At 47.9% G+C, this 23792-nt stretch overlaps 1 protein-coding gene across 2 annotated transcripts in view; it reads right to left on the bottom strand.

Moving 5' to 3' along the window:
- Positions 1-23792, bottom strand: part of TMEM260 (transmembrane protein 260) — a 142202-nt gene that overhangs the window by 94692 nt on the left and 23718 nt on the right. Inside the window, exons 4-5 of one of the 2 annotated variants that reach the window (XM_075331282.1) lie at positions 22963-22994; positions 19640-19791 (exon numbers count right to left, since the gene is read on the bottom strand). In XM_075331282.1, coding sequence (XP_075187397.1) covers positions 19640-19791; positions 22963-22994 — 184 coding nt within the window. The remainder of the gene's footprint in view (positions 1-19639; positions 19792-22962; positions 22995-23792) is intronic. The other variant, XM_075331283.1, reaches the window with a different exon arrangement.

The following is a 23792-nucleotide window of genomic DNA, read 5'->3' on the forward strand; positions in this document are numbered from 1 at the left end:
CCCCTGTCCTTTGGCAGTGTCTGGTATTGCAGCTTTGTATTATTTCAGTGCTGAGCTGCACCTGGAGACACGGTCGCGGATACCAATGGCGCCGAACCTTTCCCAAACTAAGGCAAAAAAATAAAAATACATAAAAAAATACATTTGTTGGGTCCTGCATGAAGATCTTGGGTGTCATATTTTACTTACATGCGCGCATGTAAAAAAACAAAAACAAAAAAACCTGTGCATGCGCCGATGCTTCTCATAGTCTTCCCCGCAGTGTGTTCAATAAAATGGCACCGGAGATCGCGGTACGCACATGCACGGACTCCGGCGCCATTTTAATGAAGACCTGAGTACTGTGGCATTGCGCATGAGCCACTAATAGCATGTAATGGCGGCGCGGCGCGATATTCAAATAAAGAAAAGAGGGCAACTCAGTGGACACCGGAGCATGAGGAATAAACGTGAGGACCCGACCCACAAAGGCACGCACCGCTGCACCCGTCAATCAAAGTGCAGGGCATTTCTGCAACGTTTATGAAAGATATTTCATCACCCAAGCATCCGATCTTTCTATAACAGGTGCCTGGATTCAGCAGTATGGCACTGCCTGCACCTCATATAGCAAAGTCCTGCTGGTTGGTCTTCTTTAATGCACATAGTTCAGGTGGCAGCAGATTATCCCATGGTTTCTGTGTCCCCCAATGAGAGAAACGAGAAATATTAATTTCACCACACTTTACAGACTCCTCATCGCTGGTCCCAATGGGGCTCACAATGTAAATTCCCTATCGGTATGTCTTTGAAGAGTGGAAGGAACCTGGAAAGCAAAGGGGGAACAGAAAAACTCCGCGCAGGTGTTTTCTTTAGTGGGATTTGAACCCAGGACCTTAGGGATGCAAAGAAACAGTGTGAACCACCGAGCCACTGCCATCTCTCATATCTACCTACTCATCTGTCTGTCATATCCATCATCTATGTATTTATCATATCCAGCCCAAGCCTATGTCACTGTATAATATAATTCTTTGCCATCCATCCATCTAGCCATCCATGCATCCATCCATCTAGCCATGCATGCATTCGTCCATCTAGCCACCCCTCCATCCATCTAGCGATCCATCCATCCAGCCATGCATCCATCTAGCCATCCATCCATCCATGCATCCATCCATCTAGCCATGCATGCATTCATCCATCTAGCCATCCATCCATCCATCCATCCATGCATTCATTCATCCATCTAGCCATGCATCCATCCATCCATCCATCCATCTAGCCATGCATGCATTCATCCATCCATCTATCCACCCCTCCATCCATCTAACCATGCATTCGTCCATCTAGCCACCCCTCCATCCATCTAGCGATCCATCCATCCAGCCATGCATCCATCTAGCCATACATCCATCCATCTAACCATCCATCCATCTAGCCATCCATCCATCCATGCATCCATCCATCTAGCCATGCATGCATTCATTCATCCATCTAGCCATCCATCCATCCAGCCATCCATGCATTCATCCATCCATCTAGCCATCCATCCATCCACCCCTCCATCCATCTAGCCATCCATGCATCCATCCATCTAGCCATGCATGCATTCGTCCATCTAGCCACCCCTCCATCCATCTAGCGATCCATCCATCCAGCCATGCATCCATCTAGTCATCCATCCATCTAGCCATCCATCCATCTAGCCATCCATCCATCTAGCCATCCATCCATCTAACCATCCATACATCTAGCCATTCATCCATCTAGCCATCCATCCATCTAACCATCCATCCATCTAGCCATCCATCCATCTAACCATCCATCCATCTAGCCATCCATCCATCCATCCATCTAGCCATCCATCCATCCATCTAGCCATTCATCCATCCATCCATCACTCCATCCATTTATCCATCTAACCATGCATTCATCCATCTAGCCACCCCTCCATCCATCTAGCCATGCATCCATCCATCTAGCCATGCATCCATCTAGCCATCCATCCATCCATCCCTCCATCCATTTATCCATCTAGCCACCCCTCCATCCATCTAGCGATCCATCCATCCATCCATCTAGCCATGCATCCATCTAGCCATGCATCCATCCATCTAGCCATGCATTCATCTAGCCATCCATCCATCCATGCATCCATCCATCCATCACTCCATCCATTTATCCATCTAACCATGCATTCATCCATCTAGCCACCCCTCCATCCATCTAGCCATGCATCCATACATCTAGCCATGCATCCATCTAGCCATCCATCCATCCATGCATCCATCCCTCCATCCATTTATCCATCTAGCCACCCCTCCATCCATCTAGCGATCCATCCATCCATCCATCTAGCCATGCATCCATCTAGCCATGCATCCATCCATCTAGCCATGCATCCATCCATGCATCCATCCATCCCTCCATCCATTTATCCATCTAACCATGCATTCATCCATCTAGCCATGCATCCATCCATCTAGCCATGCATCCATCTAGCCATCCATCCATCCATGCATCCATCCATCCCTCCATCCATTTATCCATCTAGCCACTCCTCCATCCATCTAGCGATCCATCCATGCAGCCATGCATCCATTTAGCCATCGATCCATCCATCTAGCCATGCATCCATCTAGCCATCCATCCATCCATGCATCCATCCATCCATCCCTCCATCCATTTATCCATCTACAGTTAGGTCCAGAAATATTTGAACAGTGACACAATTTTCGTGAGTTGGGCTCTGCATGCCACCACATTGGATTTGAAATGAAACCTCTACAACAGAATTCAAGTGCAGATTGTAACGTTTAATTTGAAGGTTTGAACAAAAATATCTGATAGAAATTGTAGGAATTGTACACATTTCTTTACAAACACTCCACATTTTAGGAGGTCAAAAGTAATTGGACAAATAAACCAAACCCAAACAAAATATTTTATTTTCAATATTTTGTTGCGAATCCTTTGGAGGCAATCACTGCCTTAAGTCTGGAACCCATGGACATCACCAAACGCTGGGTTTCCTCCTTCTTAATGCTTTGCCAGGCCTTTACAGCCGCAGCCTTCAGGTCTTGCTTGTTTGTGGGTCTTTCCGTCTTAAGTCTGGATTTGAGCAAGTGAAATGCATGCTCAATTGGGTTAAGATCTGGTGAGTGACTTGGCCATTGCAGAATGTTCCACTTTTTTGCACTCATGAACTCCTGGGTAGCTTTGGCTGTATGCTTGGGGTCATTGTCCATCTGTACTATGAAGCGCCGTCCGATCAACTTTGCGGCATTTGGCTGAATCTGGGCTGAAAGTATATCCCGGTACACTTCAGAATTCATCCGGCTACTCTTGTCTGCTGTTATGTCATCAATAAACACAAGTGACCCAGTGCCATTGAAAGCCATGCATGCCCATGCCATCACGTTGCCTCCACCATGTTTTACAGAGGATGTGGTGTGCCTTGGATCATGTGCCGTTCCCTTTCTTCTCCAAACTTTTTTCTTCCCATCATTCTGGTACAGGTTGATCTTTGTCTCATCTGTCCATAGAATACTTTTCCAGAACTGAGCTGGCTTCATGAGGTGTTTTTCAGCAAATTTAACTCTGGCCTGTCTATTTTTGGAATTGATGAATGGTTTGCATCTAGATGTGAACCCTTTGTATTTACTTTCATGGAGTCTTCTCTTTACTGTTGACTTAGAGACAGATACACCTACTTCACTGAGAGTGTTCTGGACTTCAGTTGATGTTGTTAACGGGTTCTTCTTCACCAAAGAAAGTATGCTGCGATCATCCACCACTGTTGTCATCCGTGGACGCCCAGGCCTTTTTGAGTTCCCAAGCTCACCAGTCAATTCCTTTTTTCTCAGAATGTACCCGACTGTTGATTTTGCAACTCCAAGCATGTCTGCTATCTCGCTGATGGATTTTTTCTTTTTTTTCAGCCTCAGGATGTTTTGCTTCACCTCAATTAAGAGTTCCTTAGACCGCATGTTGTCTGGTCACAGCAACAGCTTCCAAATGCAAAACCACACACCTGTAATCAACCCCAGACCTTTTAACTACTTCATTAATTACAGGTTAATGAGGGAGACGCCTTCAGAGTTAATTGCAGCCCTTAGAGTCCCTTGTCCAATTACTTTTGGTCCCTTGAAAAAGAGGAGGCTATGCATTACAGAGCTATGATTCCTAAACCCTTTCTCCGATTTGGATGTGAAAACTCTCATATTGCAGCTGGGAGTGTGCACTTTCAGCCCATATCTATATATATAATTGCCTTATTCTGTCTGTCTGTCTGTCTGTCTGTCATGCTCCGAAATTGTGTCCTTACGGTGACACAAAGCTGATTGGCCGCTGGGCTCGCCATGGCCCCGCCCCCCCACACGGATTGGCCTCTCGCCCCGGCTCTCTGCAGGCCCCGCCCCCCTCACGCAATGCACGCTCGCTCTGGCCCAACTGACACGGAGCTCCGATTCCAAGGTGAGTACACACACACACATCAGATCACACTCACTCTCACACACACCTCACACATCACAACATCCTGGGAGATCGCTTGCTTCTACACCGGCTCCGTCACAATCCAGCAGCGCCAGACATAACCTTGCGATGCTGGGATCTTGACGGAGGCCGTGAAAGCTGGTAACCATTATACACATCGGGTAACTAAGGTCCCTTAGTTACCCGATGTGTATCATAGTTACCAGCGTACACCGGCTCACACTCACTCTCATACACACCTCACACACACATCGCATCGCATCCACACATCAAGGTCCTGCAGCGGCGGAACATACACACACGCACACACACACATAACAGCACACACACACACATACACACATCAGATCACACTCACCCTCACACACACATCACATCGCATCCACATACTCACAACATCCTGGGATATCGCTTGCTTCTCGGCGGCGATACTGTGCTGTGAGCTTCCAGGACCTGACGGAGGATCACATGGCCAGAAGCATGTGATATCTCCGGATGTTGTGAGTATCAGCGCGTATGTGCGATTTCGTCAGTGTCTGTGTGTGTGAGTGTATGCGATCGGGTGTGTGTGAGTGTATGCGATCGGGTGTGTGTGAGTGTATGCGATCGGGTGTGTGTGAGTGTATGCGATCGGGTGTGTGTGAGTGTATGCGATCGGGTGTGGGTGAGTGTATGCGATCGGGTGTGGGTGAGTGTATGCGATCGGTTGTGTGGGTGAGTGTATGCGATCGGTTGTGTGGGTGAGTGTATGCGATCGGTTGTGTGGGTGAGTGTATGCGATCGGTTGTGTGGGTGAGTGTATGCGATCGGTTGTGTGGGTGAGTGTATGCGATCGGGTGTGTGTGAGTGTCGGCAGAGGAGCACGGCGTGCTGGAGGAGACTGGGAGCAGAGAGGCTGATCTTGGGGAAGGCTGGGAGGGGGAGGCTGATGCTAGGGAAGGCTGATGCTGAAGGAGGCTGGGAGGAGAGAGGCTGATCCTGGGGAAGGCTGGGAAGGGGAGGCTGATGCTGAGGGAGGCTGGAAGGAGAGAGGCTGAGGCTGGGAGGAGAGAGGCTGATGCTGGGGAAGGCTGGAAGGAGAGAGGCTGAGGCTGGGAGGAGAGAGGCTGATGCTGGGGAAGGCTGATGCTGAGGGAGGCTGGGAGGGGAAAGCTGATGCTGGGGAAGGCTGGGAGGACGGAGGCTGGGAGGAGAGAGGCTGATCCTGGGGAAGGCTGGGAGAGGGAGGCTGATGCTGGGGGAGGCTGGAAGGAGAGAGGGTGATGCTGAGGGAGGCTGGAAGGAGAGAGGCTGATGCTGGGGGAGGCTGATGCTGGGGGAGGCTGGGAAGACGGAGGCTGGGAGGAGAGAGGCTGATCCTGGGGAAGGCTGGGAGAGGGAGGCTGATGCTGGAGGAGGCTGGAAGGAGAGAGGCTTATGCTGGGGGAGGCTAGAAGGAGAGAGGCTGATGCTGGGGGAGGCTGATGCTGGGGGAGGCTGGGAGGAGAGAGGCTGATGCTGGGGAAGGCTGGGAAGAGAGAGGCTGATGCTGGGGAAGGCTGGGAGGAGAGAGGCTGATGCTGGGGACAGAGAGGAGAGGCTGATGCTGGGAGGAGAGAGGCTGATGCTGGGATGAGAGAGGCTGATCCTGGGGAAGGCTGGGAGGGGAAGGCTGAGAGAAGAGAGGCTGATGCTGAGGGAGGCTGAGGCTGGGGTAGGCTGGGAGGAGAGAGGCTGATGCTAGGGACAGAAAAGGCTGATGCTGTGAGGAGAGAGGCTGATGCTGGGAGGAGAGAGGCTGATGCTGTGTGCAGAGAGGCTGATGCTGCGGGCAGAGAGGCTGATGCTGCGGGCAGAGAGGCTGGTGCAGCATGGGGAATGGAGCACGATGGGGGGTGCGCAGCATGGGGGATGGAGCACGATGGGGAGTGCGCAGCATGGGGGATGGAGCACGTTTGGGAGTGCGCAGCATGGCGGATGGACCACGTTTGGGAGTGCGCAGCATGGAGGATGGAGCACGTTTGGGAGTGCGCAGCATGGAGGATGGAGCACGTTTGGGAGTGCGCAGCATGGCGGATGGACCACGTTTGGGAGTGCGCAGCATAGCGGATGGACCACGTTTGGGAGTGCGCAGCATGGCGGATGGACCACGTTTGGGAGTGCGCAGCATGGCGGATGGACCACGTTTGGGAGTGCGCAGCATGGCGGATGGAGCACGTTTGGGAGTGCGCAGCATGGCGGATGGAGCACGTTTGGGAGTGCGCAGCATGCCGGATGGTGCACGATGGGGAGTGCGCAGTATGGCGGATGGAGCACGTTTAGGAGTGCGCAGTATGGCGGATGGAGCACGTTTGGGAGTGCGCAGCATGGCGGATGGAGCACGTTTGGGAGTGTGCAGCATGACGGATGGACCACGTTTGGGAGTGCGCAGCATGGCGGATGGAGCACGTTTGGGAGTGCGCAGCATGGCGGATGGAGCACGTTTGGGAGTGCGCAGCATGGCGGATGGAGCATGATGGGGGGTGCGCAGCATGGCGGATGGAGCACGTTTGGGAGTGCGCAGCATGGCGGATGGAGCACGTTTGGGAGTGTGCAGCATGGCGGATGGAGCACGATGGGGAGTGCGCAGTATGGCGGATGGAGCACGTTTAGGAGTGCGCAGTATGGCGGATGGAGCACGTTTGGGAGTGCGCAGCATGGCGGATGGAGCACGTTTGGGAGTGTGCAGCATGACGGATGGACCACGTTTGGGAGTGCGCAGCATGGCGGATGGAGCACGTTTGGGAGTGCGCAGCATGGCGGGTGGAGCACGTTTGGGAGTGCGCAGCATGGCGGATGGAGCATGATGGGGGGTGCGCAGCATGGCGGATGGAGCACGTTTGGGAGTGCGCAGCATGGCGGATGGAGCACGTTTGGGAGTGTGCAGCATGGCGGATGGAGCACGATGGGGAGTGCGCAGCATGGCGGATGGAGCACGTTTGGGAGTGCGCAGCATGGGGGATGCAGCACGATGGGGAGTGCGCAGTATGGCGGATGGAGCACGTTTGGGAGTGCGCAGCATGGCGGATGGACCACGTTTGGGAGTGCGCAGCATGGCGGATGGAGCATGTTTGGGAATGCGCAGCATAGGAACCACAAACAACGCCCTACACAGACACCCACACACACACACACAACGCTGCACACACACAACACCCAACACACAAACACCGCAGCACACACAAATATACGCACATACCGCACAACACACACATTGCTCAAAACATACCTCCCCCCAAAACACACCACACACACACAAACCGCACAACACACACACACACACACACAACGCTACAGACACACAGCGCTCCACAAACAACGCAACACACATACAACACCGCTCTCACCCCCCGCCACACCCAGAACATGTACAGCGCCCTACACAAACACTTGGTAACTACACACAACAACATCTATATATATATATATATATATATATATATATATATATATATATATATATATATATATATAACAAAAATCATACATGAACTACACAATACGTAAATTCTAGAATACCCGATGCGTAGAATCGGGCCACCTTCTAGTTATATATATAATTGTATTTCTGAACATGTTTTTGTAAACAGCTAAAATAACAAAACTTGTGTCACTGTCCAAATATTTCTGGACCTAACTGTAACCATGCATTCATCCATCTAGCCATCCATCCATCCATCTATCCATCCATCCACCCCTCCATCCATCCATCCATCCATCCATCCATCCATCCACCCCTCCATCCATCTAACCATCCATCCATGCATCTATCTATTCATCCATCTAGCCATCCATCCATGTATACAGTGTGTATATACACCCATATCCTGTCCACCGCCAATAACTTGAGAATGGTGGCAGCTATAGGCATAGAAGTGGTGTCTAGGTACAGTAAAGTAGCCATGCGCTACGCAATGAAACCACCTATAGCGCCACCTGATGGAAAACAACGGAGTTAGCATTTTTATTTCGAAAACTGAATGAGATAGAGAAAAAAAGTGAATTACAAAGTTGTAGGGCATCATCAATTCAATACGAATCGACACCTTGCATACAGAAATGCTATGATTACAACGTGTAAAACTCACAAGGTTGCGGGCGTGAAGCGATACCTCATGGAGACCTTCCTACAAGTCATTGGGTATGGTGGCTGTGTGGAGTGGCCTCCACGCTCACCTGACCTGACCCCATTGGACTTCTTTCTGTGAGGTCACATCAAACAGCAGGTGTATGCGACCCCTCCACCAACATTGCAGGACCTGCGACAACGTATCACAGATACTTGTGCAAACGTGTCCCCTACCATATTGCACAACGTGCAGCAAGATACAGTATGCTGTGCAGAGTCCAGATGTGCATTGCAGCTGACGGGGGCCACCAAGAGCATCAAAGTTAAATGAGCGCCATATGCGTGACCAGCATTCAATGATTTGGGGGGTCATGGGTTTCATATCAGAGCAAGGTGTCGATTCGTATTAAATTGATGATGCCCTACAACTTTGTAATTCACTTTTTTCTCTATCTCGTTCCGTTTTCAAGATAAAAATGCGAAGTTGTTTTCCACCAGGTGGCGCGCTAGGTGGTTTCATTGCGTAGCTCATGGCTACTTTACTATACCTAGACACCACTTCTATGCCTATAGCTGCCGCCGTTCTCAAGTTAATGGCGGTGGACAGGATATGGGTGGACACACTGTATACCTATCCATGTATGTATCTATCCATCTCCTATCTATCTATCCATCTACCATCCACCCAATGTGTCTACCTCATATCTATCCCTTTATCTCGCTCATATCCAGCCATTATTCTATGTTTGCTTACCAATCTATCACTATCATATGATTCATATATATTTCTCTATTTCTAATATACCGTATGTCTGTTATATTGATCTGTTGATCTTCTCTAGCTCATATTTTAATCACTCCTCTATAACCCTTACTGTATATCTGTCTATCATTCTCTCCCATTTCAACTATGATTATAGCTATCACATATTATTTATTTATTACATATCAATCTATCATATTTAATCTATATCAGGTATTTCTCATATCGATCCATTTCTCTCTCTGATATCTATTATTTATCTGTATATCATATCTCTCAATCTCCTATTTATCCATATTGCATATCCATCTACCATATCATCGCACATATTCCTCCTCCTCTCTCGGATTCCCAGCCATTCCTCTCCTCCTTTTCATACCTATATATCCCTCTCTTCCGTGCATCCTCCTCTCTTGGACTCCCAGCCATTCCTCTCTAGCTTTTCCTATCTATAGATCTCTCTCTTCCGTGCATCCTCCTCGCTCAGATTCCCCACCAATCCTCTCTAACTTCCCATACCTATACATCCCTCTTTTCTGTGCTTCCATGTCTCGGATTCTCCGCCATTCCTCTCTACCTTCTCATACCTATACATCCCTCTCTTCCGTGCATCCTCCTCTCTCGGATTCCCAGCCATTCCTCTCTAGTTTCTCATACCTATACATCCCTGTCTTCCATGCATCCACCTCTCTCAGATTCCCAGCCATTCCTCTCTAGCTTCTCCACCTCTCTTGGATTCCCCGCCATTCCTCTCTACCTTCTCATACCGATACGTCCCTCTCTTCCGTGCATCCACCTCTCTTATATTCCATCTCCTCTCTCGGATTCCTAGCCATTCCTCTCTACCTTCTCATACCTATACATCCCTTTCTTCCGTGCACCCACCTCTCTCAGATTCCCAGCCATTCCTCTCTAGCTTCTTATACTTATATATCCCTCTATTCCGTGCATCTACCTCTCTCGGATTTCCCGCCATTCCTCTCTACCTTCCCATATCTATACATCCCTCTCTTCCGGCATCCACCTCTCATATTCCATCACCTCTCTGAGATTCCTAGCAACTCCTCTTTACCTTCTCATACCTATAGATCCCTCTCTTTCATGCATCCACCTCTCTCGGATTCCCCACCATTCCTCTCTACGTTCTCATACCTATACAACCCTCTCTTCCGTGCTTCCATGTCTCGGATTCTTCGCCATTCCTCTCTACCTTCTCATACCTATACATCCCTCTCTTCCATGTCTCGGATTCTCCGCCATTCCTCTCTACCTTTTCATACCTATACAACCCTCTCTTCCATGTCTCGGATTCTCCGCCATTCCTCTCTACCTTCTCATACCTATAGATCTCTCTCTTCCATGCTTCCATGTCTCGGATTCTCCGCCATTCCTCCCTACCTTCTCATACCTATAGATCCCTCTCTTCCGTGCTTCCATGTCTCGGATTCTCCGCCATTCCTCCCTACCTTCTCATACCTATACATCCCTCTCTTCCATGTCTCGGATTCCCCACCATTCCTCTCTACCTTCTCATACCTATACATCCCTCTCTTCCATGTCTCGGATTCCCCACCATTCCTCTCTACCTTCTCATACCTATACAACCCTCTCTTCCGTGATTCCATGTCTCGGATTCTCCGCCATTCCTCTCTACCTTCTCATACCTATACATCCCTCTCTTCCATATCTCGGATTCTCCGCCATTCCTCTCTACCTTCTCATACCTATAGATCTCTCTCTTCCATGCTTCCATGTCTCGGATTCTCCGCCATTCCTCCCTACCTTCTCATACCTATAGATCCCTCTCTTCCGTGCTTCAATGTCTCGGATTCTCCGCCATTCCTCTCTACCTTCTCATACCTATACATCCCTTTCTTCCATGCATCCTCCTCTCTGTCGTTCTCATATCCGTCCATCTGCACAGTCTGCAATCTCGTTAAGGCTAAGTTCACATTTCCGCTAAAATGTATCAGTCACAATCCGCTGCTCTTGTAAACAACGGAATCCGTTTAGCGGATTCCGTTGCTCCCATAGACTTGTATGAGCAGCGGATTGTGACTGATGATGCTGCGTTGCACCCTCCGCCCGACTGATCAGTCGTGGAACGACTGACCGCCGGGCGGGAGGAACGCAGCATGTAACGTTTTTTGAGCAGCGAGATCCGTCGGATTTCGCTGCGCATGCTCTCTGGCTCCCTGCACACGTCACCAGCTTTGGTTGGTTACCCGATATTTACCCTGGTTACGGTGCAAGGAGCCAGCGCTAAGCGGAGTAGGCCCGTAACCAAGGTAAATATTGGGTAACCAAGGTAAACATCGGGTGCTTTGCTACCCGATATTTAGTCTGGTTACGTGTGCAGGGAGGCCGACACTTCCCCGCTCGGCCCCGCCCCCTCCCGCACATGTGTGTACACACACACACACACACACACACACACACACCTGTCCCCAGCCATGCAGACAAGCACTGCCACTGACATCCTCAGCGCCTGGCCCCGCCCCCCGCTCAGCTCTGCCCGCTCCCGCACTTTGCATGTGCACACATATACATACATACATGCACACACACATACACTCACCTGTCCCCAGCCATGCAGACCGCAGCACTGCCACTGACATCCTCAGCGCCTGGCCCCGCCCCCCACTCCGCCCCCTCCCGCATTCAGCATGTGTATACACGCACACACACACACACACACACACACACACACACACACTCACACTCACCTGTCCTGCAGTCCCTGCGGCACTGACGTCCTCAGTGCCACGCTCGGCTCCTCCCCCCCGAACTCCGCCCCCCGCACACAACGGAATCCGACAAAGAATTCTGTTCTTTGTCATCCGTTGTACAGCGTTGAACAGCGCATCAGTCACATGCGTCAAGCGACGCATGTGACTGATACAAAACAACGGAAATGTGAACTTAGCCTAATACACTGCACAGGACAAAGTATATTTGGTAGCGATATACGGCCCGTGTAGGGCTTAGCGTCGTTATGGTGGGTAGAAAACTTCAAAGCTTCGGCGTTCTTATATTGCTTGAAAAACCTGCTAAATCCACTTTCTGGCTTTTTTCCTTTATGTCTGTAATGTATGCAGCAGACCTAAAGGGTATTTTTGGTAAGTCATAAATATAACAAATCCCGGGAAACAGATGCTTTGAGCAAATCTTTTTTGGAAGTGGATACCAAACCTGCTGATGTGGGGCCGATAAGGCGCAGAGGTAATGGCTGGAAAAAATGGAAACACTGACAAATGTAGGGCCATTACGTCGTGGATCATGACATGCATTAGCTGAAATGTGGGTTTATCTGTTTAAGGCATTTCCACTTTAAATAATCCTTGCACTAACCCCCCCCACCTTCTTTTGCAATAACAGTACTTTGGTGGGGTCTCTTTGCACACTCTCTGGTACATTAAATATAGAGATTATCTGTCTAATGCAGCAGTTCAGACCTCGAGGTGGGCCATAGAGCCTCGGGTCTAAAGCTAAACCCTCCATAAAAAAAAATAAATAAATCCATGGACACACTAGCTAGAGATTTCGTACTGAAAACTGGCATACAAGTCCAGCAAAAAAGGAAAGAAATGACATTTCTTTTTAAAAAAAAGTCTCCATTGCTCCAAATTTAATGGGTCAGGGCAGTATACGTAAAAAAGAAAGTCTATATTTACCTCTCGGACCGGTGCTGCTCCCCTGGATGTCGTGCGGTGTCCCCCATCGGTCGTCTGGTCTCTGCATCAGGCAGAGGTGGTCACAAGGCTGCTGATCGTCTGCAGACATCATATCTACAAAACAGTTTCCTCCTGCTTGGACGGGATGTAAACGCTGCAGGCAATCAGCGGCCACTGATTGACTATAGCAGTCACATGACGGTCCCTGCTAGGTGTTGATGTCAGAAGATTGATGAGGGGGACACAACACACAGCAGTATGGGGGTTGAAAATAGTATTTTTTTTCTTATACCACCCTAAGTCCATTAAGTTTAACTTTTAGAGTAGTGGAGATCACTTTTAACAAAAAAAAAGCTAAGCTCTAACTTCCAAACTACTTTAAAGGGAATGTGCCAGCACATATTTGCTATATTTAATCTGAGAACAGCATGATGTAAGAGCAGAGAGTCTGATTCTAGGGATGTGTCACTTCCTCAGAAGCTTGATGTAATTTCAATACAATCAGTGTTTTATCAGGAGGTCTAGGTGTTATGTGCCAAGCAGTCCAGTTAATCTGTGTAACCCCGCCCCCAGCTCTGATTGGCAGCTTCCTGTGTACACTGTCAGCAAGCTGCCAATCAGTGGTGTGGGTGGGGTTATACAGAGCTCAGCATTCTGACCACTGCTACATCTACAGTAGAGAAAGCAGGGATTTTATAAAAACTGCACCAAACAGCCCAGTAAGCGGTACATCACTGGAATCAGGGTCTCTGCCCCTACATCATTACACTCTTAGGTTACATGGAAAAAACCTGCTGATAGGACAACCCCTTCAATGGTAATCTAACAACAACCTTCATCACTTACTGTATGATTGGTGTGCGCTGGACCTCCACCACTCACAAGAATAGGGGGTCCCCTGTCCAGTGCATCAATGGAACAGTAGTGCACGTGTGTGACCGCCACGCCACTCAGTCTACATAACAAGTGGTCACACATGCGCCCCGTCACTCACATAGAAGTGTATGGAGCAGTGGTCGGAATATGTACTACTATAGAAGACTTTAGGACCCCTGTTCTATGGATGGATGAGACCCCCAGCAATCATATATTTAATTCTACCCAGTGGATGAGGGCACAAATGCTACTTGTTGGATAAATCCTTTAAAAATATATTAAAGGGGCAACTTCATCTAATAAGAAAATGAAGCAAAATTGCAGATAATGTTGATTTTAAATATATTTTTTTTGTGTCTACAGCTCCTCTACAGAGCGGTGTGCTTCCATGGTGTGTGGTGTGATGCTGGCGGTGTATGGGGTGACTCACAGCAGCTGTATACAGTGCTCACCAGCCACTGCGAGGCACTGCATTATATCTCCCATTCATTTCAATAAGAGATAATCCCAGACCTTGTAAGGCGGCTTTCACACATCAGTTTTTTGCCATCAAGCACAATCCGGCAAAAAAATGAAAAAAAAACCGGATCCGACGTCTGTTGTTGCTGGATCCGTTTTTTTCCCCATAGACTTCTATTAGCGCCGGATTGTGCCGGATGGCCTTGCATTCCATCCGGCTTTCGCCGGATCTGGCAAAATTTGCTTGTCTGGCGGCCAGATGGAACGCTTTTTGTCTCTGGCGAAAAACTATCGCGCCGGATCCGGCGCCATACGGCGTGTTTTATAATGGAACCCTATGGACGCCGGATCCAGCGCCATACGGTGTGTTTTATGATGGAACCCTATGGACGTCGGATCCAGCGCCATACGGTGTGTTTTATGATGGAACCCTAAGGACGTGGTATCCGGCGTAATGCGGCAAAAAAACAGATACGGTCGCCGGATCCGTTTTTTTGAACTGAGCATGCTCAGTGTCACAACGGATCCGTCAAAAAACTGAAGGAACTGATGGAAAATACTGAGGCAACCTAGCCATTTCTCCGCCGGATCCGTCGCATCAGTTTTTCGCCGGATCGTGCCTGATGCCAAAATACTGATGTGTGAAAGCAGCCTCAGCAGTGTGGGACTGCTGCGTTTCACCCCTTTACTACGTATATCAGATTTTAGGCACTTAGTGGGGGTACCTGATGTAGGACCCCAATATCTTTTATGAAAAAGCTCAGTCCTGAAACCCCTTTATTATAAAATAACCAATGAGGCACCTCTCCATTTATAATCTTACCGTTTTGTGTCTTCAGCTCCCATGCAGCGCAATGTGTCTCCATAGCAAAAAGTAAAGGTCACATAGAAGGAAGCATGACGGCAGCACCGGCGGTCTGCAGAGGAGCCGGAGACACAAAACAATGGGAGATTTCTGAGCAACATTATTTGCCACGTGGTTTCAATTTTTGGGGAGATGAGGCTGCCCCTTTAAGAGATTTTTAAGGATGTATCAACTAAGTAGCAGTAATGCACTGGTTAAATTGGTTGGCTCGTTAAGCAAGCGTTCAATTTAGGACAAACCCTTAATTGGAGCAATAAAAGGATTCTCAATTTAATGAGTGAAATGTCTACATGTGGCATGGTGAGACGTTAGGGTTTGAGCAGAAATGAAGCGGAAACTCTAGAAATCCGCCTTAAAATCTTGGAGTTTCTGCTCAGTTTCTTCTCCGAGAACTCTGCAAATATTCTCAGTGTGCACATACCCCAAAGAGGGGTTGCAGTTTCATAACAACCCGGTCGACCCGGCTGCAGTTTGATTTGGGGAAAAAAACCCAAATCTTTGCTCACCCTCCTCAGATCCAGCATTGAGTCTTCACCGCTGAAGTCAATCAGTGAGAAGAGCGCATTCGGAGCGGCTATGCCATCAACTCTAACACAGCCGTTGAGCTCACTGATTGGCTGCAGTGCTGACATCGCGTTGACAACAATGCAGCGTGGCGGTTTGGAGCGGCTCGTACTGAGATCTTGGGCAGCACCTCTGACCTCACCGATTAGCTGCAGTGCTGACGTCACAATGACAACAATATAGCATGGCAATTTGGATCGACTCGTACTTAGATCTCAAGCAGAGCCGCTGAGCTCAATGATTGGCTGCAGTGCTGATGTCACATTGACAATAATGCAGCACGGCGATTTGGAGGGACTAGTAATGAGATCTCAGGTAGAGCCACCGAGTTCACCGATTGGCTGCAGTGTTGACATCACGTTTGCAGAGGCTTGTACTGAGAAGTTGGGCAAAACTGCTAGAATCACTGGCTGCAGTCGACATCGCATCGCTGCAGTTGACGTCGCGTTGACAACAATGCAGCACGGCGGTTTGGAGCAGCTCGTACTGAGATCTCGGGCAGAGCTGATGAGCTTAGTGATCGGCTGCAGTGCTTTCTGTTGTCACCTTGACAACAATGCAGCACGGCGGTTTGGAGAGACTAGTAATGACATCTCAGGTAGGGCCACTGAGTTCACTGATTGGCTGCAGTGCTGACGTCACGTTGACAATAATGCAGCATGGCGGTTTGGAGCGTCTCGTACTGAGATCTCGGGCAGAGCCACTGAGCTCAGTGATTGGCTGCAGTGCTGACGTCACATTGACAACAATGCTGCATGATGGTTTGTAGCGACTAGTGATGAGATCTCAGGCAGACCAGCTGAGCTTAGTGATTGGCTGCAGTGCTTTCTGTTGTCACCTTGACAACAATGCAGCATGGCGGTTTGGAGTGACTAATACTGAGAACTTGGGCAGAGCTGCTGAGCTTAGTGATTGGCTGCAGTGCTGTTACATTGGCAACACCGCAGCATGGAAGTTTGGAGAGACTAATACTGAGATCGCAGACAGAGTCGAGGAGCTTAGTGATTGGTTGCAGTGCTGACGTCACGATGACAACAATGCAGCATGGCGGTTTGGAGCAGAGAACTTGGGCATCGCCGCTGAGCTCACTGACTGGCTGCAGTGTTGACGTCACATTGCCAACAATGCAGCACGAAATTTTGGAGCGACAGGTGATGAGATCTCGGGCAGAGGCGAAGACCTTAGTGATTGACTGCAGTGCTCACATCACAAAGACAACAATGCAGCACGTGGCTCATACTGAGAACTTGGGCAGAGCCCAAGCTCACGATTGTCTGCAGCGGTGACATCAGCAATGCAGACAATAACAGCTCCAAAGACGAGGTTCTCCAGATCAGCCCATTTTAGATATGAACCCTACCACAAAACACCTTCACTGTGCTCCATAATTTCCACGACGAGTGTACAGAACACCGCGTCCCCTACCAAAATGAACCGGGTCGGCGCAGTCATGTTTTTGAAGTCATTTTTTGGATTTCTTGAGAAAACGTCACATATACTTTGTGCCCTGGAGGGTTCACGGAGGCTTTGGCACCGAGTTAGAATCTGTCAACTGGAGACATACTTGTAGTGGGTGGCCAAGTTCAGACGAAGTTTACAACAAAAGTTCAGAAAGATCTACTCGTCACGGGTCAGCGCCCGCGCACATCACACAGACAGCGGCGCTGGCAGCGGTGGCGGCTCGCAGGGCTGTTCTGGCACTAAACTAAAAAGCACCATCAAAGCCATAGTCCCAATTAGTAAGATTGGCTAATGTGGCGATAAACTAACGTATCTTCAAAGTCCCCGGACTATTCACAGACAATGAGAAATGTGCGCGGAGCTCAGTTTGTTGACTACAGACTACGAGATCCTGGCACATTTCCTCACCCGGATTTTATTTTCTTATATTATCCTAAGAGATTAGGAAACAAATATCAGCTTTTTTTTATTAATATGGGACATATCTGGCAAAGCTGTAATACCAGCTATGACCTGTAGACAGGAGTGGCGCTGTTTCTACAAAAGAAAAAGTACTCTTGTGTTTTTCTAATATCAGGTATCTCCTTTAAATGGACTGTCAGCACAAAATGACTGTTCAAACAAAGCACAGGCGCTCGGTGCACCCTTTATGTGGCCAAACAGTTCAGTGCACCTTCCAGCCTACGATTTTTCCATCCATTTTCAACACTTTCTTCCATGACTGACAGCTCAGGCTTTAAAGGAGACAGAGAAGGGAGGAGATATAGATAACAAGTAGGTGTAAAGGTGCAGTTAGCTGCTCGGCCACACCAAGGGTGCACCGAGCGCCAATGCTTGGTACACCAAGGGTTCACCAAGTGCTGATGTTTGGTACACCAAGGGTGCACCGAGTGCCGATGCACGGTACACCAAGGGTGCACCGAGTGCTGATGTTTGGTACACCAAGGGTGAACCAAGTGCTGATGTTTGGTACACCAAGGGTGCACCGAGTGCTGATGTTTGGTACACCAAGGGTGCACCAAGTGCTGATGTTTGGTACACCAAGGGTGCACCAAGTGCTGATGTTTGGTACACCAAGGGTGCACCAAGTGCTGATGTTTGGTACACCAAGGGTGCACCGAGTGCTGATGTTTGGTACACCAAGTGTGCACCGAGTGCTGATGCTTGATACAGCAAGAGTACACCGAGTGCCGATGCTTGGTATACCAAGGGTGCACTGAGCGCCAATGCTTGGTAAACCAAGGGTGCACCGAGCGCCAATGCTTGGTACACCATGGGTGCACTGAGCGCCAATGCTTGGTACACTAAGGGTGTACCGAGTGTCAATGCTTGGTACACCAAGGGTGCACCAAGTGCTGATGTTTGGTACACCAAGGGTGCACCGAGCACCAATGCTTGGAAAACCAAGGGTGCACCGAGTGCCGATGCTTGGTACACCAAGGGTGCACCGAGTGCCGATGCTTCGTACACCAAGGGTGCACCGAATGATGATGCTTGGTACACCAAGGGTGCACTGAGCGCCAATGCTTGGTACACCAAGCGTGCACAGAGTGCCGATGCTTGGTAAACCAAGGGTGCACCGAGCGCCAGTGCTTGGTACACTAAAGGCCCTGTCACACACAGAGATAAATCTGTGGTAGATCTGTGGTTGCAGTGAAATTGTGGACAATCAGTGCCAGGTTTGTGGCTGTGTACAAATGGAACAATATGTCCATGATTTCACTGCAACCACAGATCTGCCAAAGATTTATCTCTGTGTGTGACGGGGCCTTAAGGGTGTACCGAGTGTCAATGCTTGGTACACCAAGGGTGCACCAAGTGCTGATGTTTGGTACACCAAGGGTGCACCGAGCACCAATGCTTGGAACACCAAGGGTGCACCGAGTGCCGATGCTTGGTACACCAAGGGTGCACCGAGTGCCGATGCTTCGTACACCAAGGGTGCACCGAATGATGATGCTTGGTACACGAAGGGTGCAGTGAGCGCCAATACTTGGTACACCAAGGGTACACGGAGTGCAGGTGCTTGGTTTGAACAGTCATTTTGTGCTCACAAGAATCTTATTAATGGGGATACAAAATTAATGGTCTATCCTTAAAATATCAAAATTATTGGGGGGGGCAGATTCCCAGCACCTTGACCTTTCAACTTGGGCTGAAGCTAGAATCTTAGCCGAGCTGTAATGTCAGGGACAACCACTTCTAAAAGTTAGAAAAAAGTGGAAGGGATGAGTCGTTGTGGGTCCTTGAATCAGCCGATCTCTGGGGCACCGATCGGCCTACTCTGGATTTTGCATTCGTGAAAAAAATTGCCACTTCACGTTTCCCCCCACCAAAAAAATATATATATATATTTGGCACATTGCATATTTAACAACTAAATCTACCATTACACAAGAAGTAACAGGTACCTGACGGTTGTATTAAAGAGCAGAGAGGCGGCAACGGCTCCAAAAAAGCAGCAGAGGAGGTTGACTCGGTAAGCGATGGAGCCGATCGGCAGAAGGACTATCGCCAGTTTGGCCAGTAAAGTGAACAATGGATATCCGGGAGGATGAGCGACCTGAGGAACACCAAAGCACAAAACACTGAGCACAGGGAAATGCGGAGGACGGTGATACCCATGTCCATGCTGATTAGGATCCCGCTAGAGCTGGTCCTGTCGAAATTGACATCAGTGGATATTCATCATATCTGTTCCTGGCTTGTGGCAACCAGTATGGCCACTGATCTTGTGCCCAGTTAAATTCCACCTTGTCTAAAGGCCCCGTCACACGCAACGACGAATCTAACGATATATCGCCGGGGTCACGGATTTCGGGACGCACATCCGGCATCGTTAGCGACGTCGTTGCATGTGACATCAACGAACGGCCGTTAACGAAGGCAAATACTCACCAAATCATCCATCATTGACACGTCGTTCATTTTCAAAAAATCGTTGATTGTTGAGCACGCAGGTTGTTCGTCGTTCCCGAGGCAGCACACATCGCTACGCATGACACTGCAGGAACGATGAACTACAGCTTACCTGCGGCCGCCGGCAATGAGGAAGGAAGGAGGTGGGAGGGATGTTATGGCCACTCATCTACGCCCCTCCACTTCTATTGGGTGGCCGCTTAGTGATGCCGAACAAATGTCCCCTTAGAAAGGAGGCGGTTCGCCGGCCACAGCCACGTCGCTAGGCAGGTAAGTCCGTGTGACGGCTCCTAACGATATTGTGCGCCACAGGCAGCGATTTGCCTGTGACGCACAAACGACGGGGCGGGTATGCTCGCTAGCGATATCGCTGCGTGTGACGGGGCCTTAAATCTTCAGTGATACATTACCGAGATCTTCTATCACTTAATCACATCCCCTGTGAGATCCGGAATGACGGGCAAGCCAGCTTATACCCAACTTTCTCAGAAAAAGGCGAAACCAAATTTTGGATAAACTCTGAAGAATTAAAAGGGGTTTCCACCTACAAAAAAATGATTGGAGATAAAGCTAGTGCTTACACTCCCCTGTCCCAGCGTCGGCTCCCCGCAGCTGCTCCGGCCTCTGTTTTGGCTACAGCTGTGATGTTACAACTACAGCACATATCACCTCAATTTATAACCCCGATCAGCGTAGGGTTAATCAAAGAAAACACCAATTTGCCCAAGGGGCATCAACAGGTACCCTGACTAAAGACCTTATATGTAAACAACTTTATTAATTCAAATCAATCAAAAGACAACATTAAAATTGGCCTGTAGGGCGATCAGCTCCGTTCATTGAATAGGTGTCCGGACGCGGACCGGCACCAAATTATTGGATAAATATCCTACAAATACCGAGGATAATAGCTATACACTGCCTATCTATAAGCATTCAGCTAATAGCCTCCCCGACATGTTTCACCATGACTGGCTTCATCAGGGGGCTGAGGCTATAGTAAAGACCCTTTAAAGCACCTTTACTATAGCCTCAGCCCCCTGATGAAGCCAGTCATGGTGAAAAATTTCGGGGAGGCTATTAGCTGAAAATTGAGGTGATATGTGCTGTAGTCGTAACATCACAGCTGTAGCCAAAACAGAGACCGGAGCAGCTGCGGGGAGCCGACGCTGGGACAGGGGAGTGTGAGAACTAGCTGTATCTCCAATCACTCTTTTTGTAGGTGGAAACCCCTTTTAATTCTTCAGAGTTTATCAAAAATTCGGTTTTGCCTTTTTCTGAGAAAGTTGGGCAAATTGTGTTTTGTTATGACTACAGCACATATCACCACTGCAGACAATCACTGACCTCAGTGATTCATGCTGTCTACATTATCAGAGCTGCCGAGCTCAATTATTGACTTCAGTGAATCAGTAATCAGGATGTTACCGCTGCTGCCAATCACTGAGCTCAGCTGCTCATGCTGCTCATGCTGTCAACATATCACTGCTGTCAGGGTCAATGACTGACCTTAGCAGTGTAATCAGGATGTTACCACTGCAGCCAATCACTTAGCTCAGCAGCTCATACTGTCTACATTATCAGAGCTCTCGAGCTCAATGACTGACCTCAGCAGTGTAACCAGGATGTTACCGCTGCAGCCAATCACTGAGCTTAGCAGCTTGTATGCTCTACATTGTCAGAGCTTCCAAGCTCAATGACTGACTTACGCGGTGCAACCAGGATGTTACCGCTGCAGCCAATCACTTAGCTAAACAGATCATGCTGTCTACATTATCAGAGCTGCTGAGCACAATGCCTGAATTCAGCAGCGTAACCAGGATGTTACCGCTGCAGCCAATCACTTAGCTCAGCAGCTTATGCTTTCTACATTATCAGAGCTCTCAAGCTCAATGACTGACCTCAACAGTGTAACCAGGATGTTACCACTGCAGCCAATCACTGAGCTAAGCGGCTCATGGTGTCTACATAATCAGAGCTGGCAAGCTCAATGACTGACTTCAGCAGCATATTCGGGATGTTACCGCTGCAGTCAATCACTGAGCTCACCGGCTCATGCTGTCTACATAATCAGATCTGCAAAGCTCGGTGATTGAATTCAGCGGCGTATTCAGGATCTTACCACTGCAGTCAATCACTGAGATAAGCGGCTAATGCTGTATACATGATCGGAGCTGCCGAACTCAATGACTGACATCAGCGGTTTGATCAGAATGTTATAGCTGCAACCAAAAATACCAAGGCGGTGAAGATCAAGGAAGGGCGAGTACAGTATCCAATCATGGAAACCCCCTTTAAAAGATTTACTACTAATTTTATTATTTGGGGAGGGGAGCAAAAATGATCTTGATACATTTTTAGAACCTCGAAGTCACACGAGCCCACATTAAGGGAGTCGTCCCTTTTGCAAAAATGTATATTGATTAATGCTGGGGTAGACCACACGGCCTCCAGATTAGTGCCAGTCTAACAGACTTTGGGTCTTACCTAAAGGGATCATGACACCATAATTAAGTTTATTAAATAATAAAACTTATTAAAACTGTTAACCCGATTTATTTCATTCTCCCCAGCTTATCCAAATTTTGGGTTGATAATAAGCCATGCCACTGTATATACAGTAAAAAGCCGGGCTTTATAATTTTGTTTAATTGGATTTAAAACTTAAAGTAAATTGTCGCATACTGTACTTATAAGTTAGTAAAACTGTGGTTTGAAAATAAATTAATCTACTTTACTCCATGCTTAATTAAACTTCCCTAATTCCTAAAACTGTTAATGAGAGCATTGATTAAACAATAAAATTAATACTTACTCCGAGCTCATAGGCGGCTGTGATCAGCTCCCCTGTGAAAAAATAAATGTAAAACCAATAATTACCATTAGGGAATGACCCTCCTCCAAAGTTTCCCAAATTCAAAGGCTTGTGCTGGGATTTTGCATTAATTTGACTTGATAAAAATAAATCTAGAGAGATTTAGCAGCATGAAATTTGCTCAGAAATTCCTCCCACTTTCCATTTAGTAACACTGGAAATCATTGCGAAGAGAGAAAGAAAAAAAACAACATAAATGTGCATTTGTGATTAAATCAAAAAGGAAAAAAAACCCAATGTTTAGAGTCTATATAGAAGAGTCTCCCTAATCCGGCATCCATTAATCCAGAAACGCTGACAATCAGAAGTGCGAGAACGTCCGGAATTTCACAAAACCAGAAGATTGGAAAAGGAAATGATTATCCTCGACGGTTTCCGAACATCAGATTATCTAATAATCCGCCTTTTTATTTAGGCCTAGTAATTACGGACTAATGAAGATTTCACTATGTACAAATATTAAATCATTATGATTATCATTAAAGAATAATCAGTGAATTGTAAAGCGTTACGGAATAGGACGGTGCTATAGAGAAGAAAAAAGCAGAAGAGCAATATTATTATTATTATTGATAATAATGATTATTAATAATAATTAAATAATATTGATAATAATAAAGATGAATTAATAATATTAATAATGATTGATAATACGAATGATAATGATTAATAATAATAATGATTAATAATGCTAATACAAATGATTATTAAATAAAGAATAATAAGAATCATGAATAATAAGAATAAGAATTATTAATAATAATAAAACT

This window comes from Anomaloglossus baeobatrachus, chromosome 12, assembly GCF_048569485.1.
Source record: "Anomaloglossus baeobatrachus isolate aAnoBae1 chromosome 12, aAnoBae1.hap1, whole genome shotgun sequence".
Taxonomy (NCBI): domain Eukaryota; kingdom Metazoa; phylum Chordata; class Amphibia; order Anura; family Aromobatidae; genus Anomaloglossus; species Anomaloglossus baeobatrachus.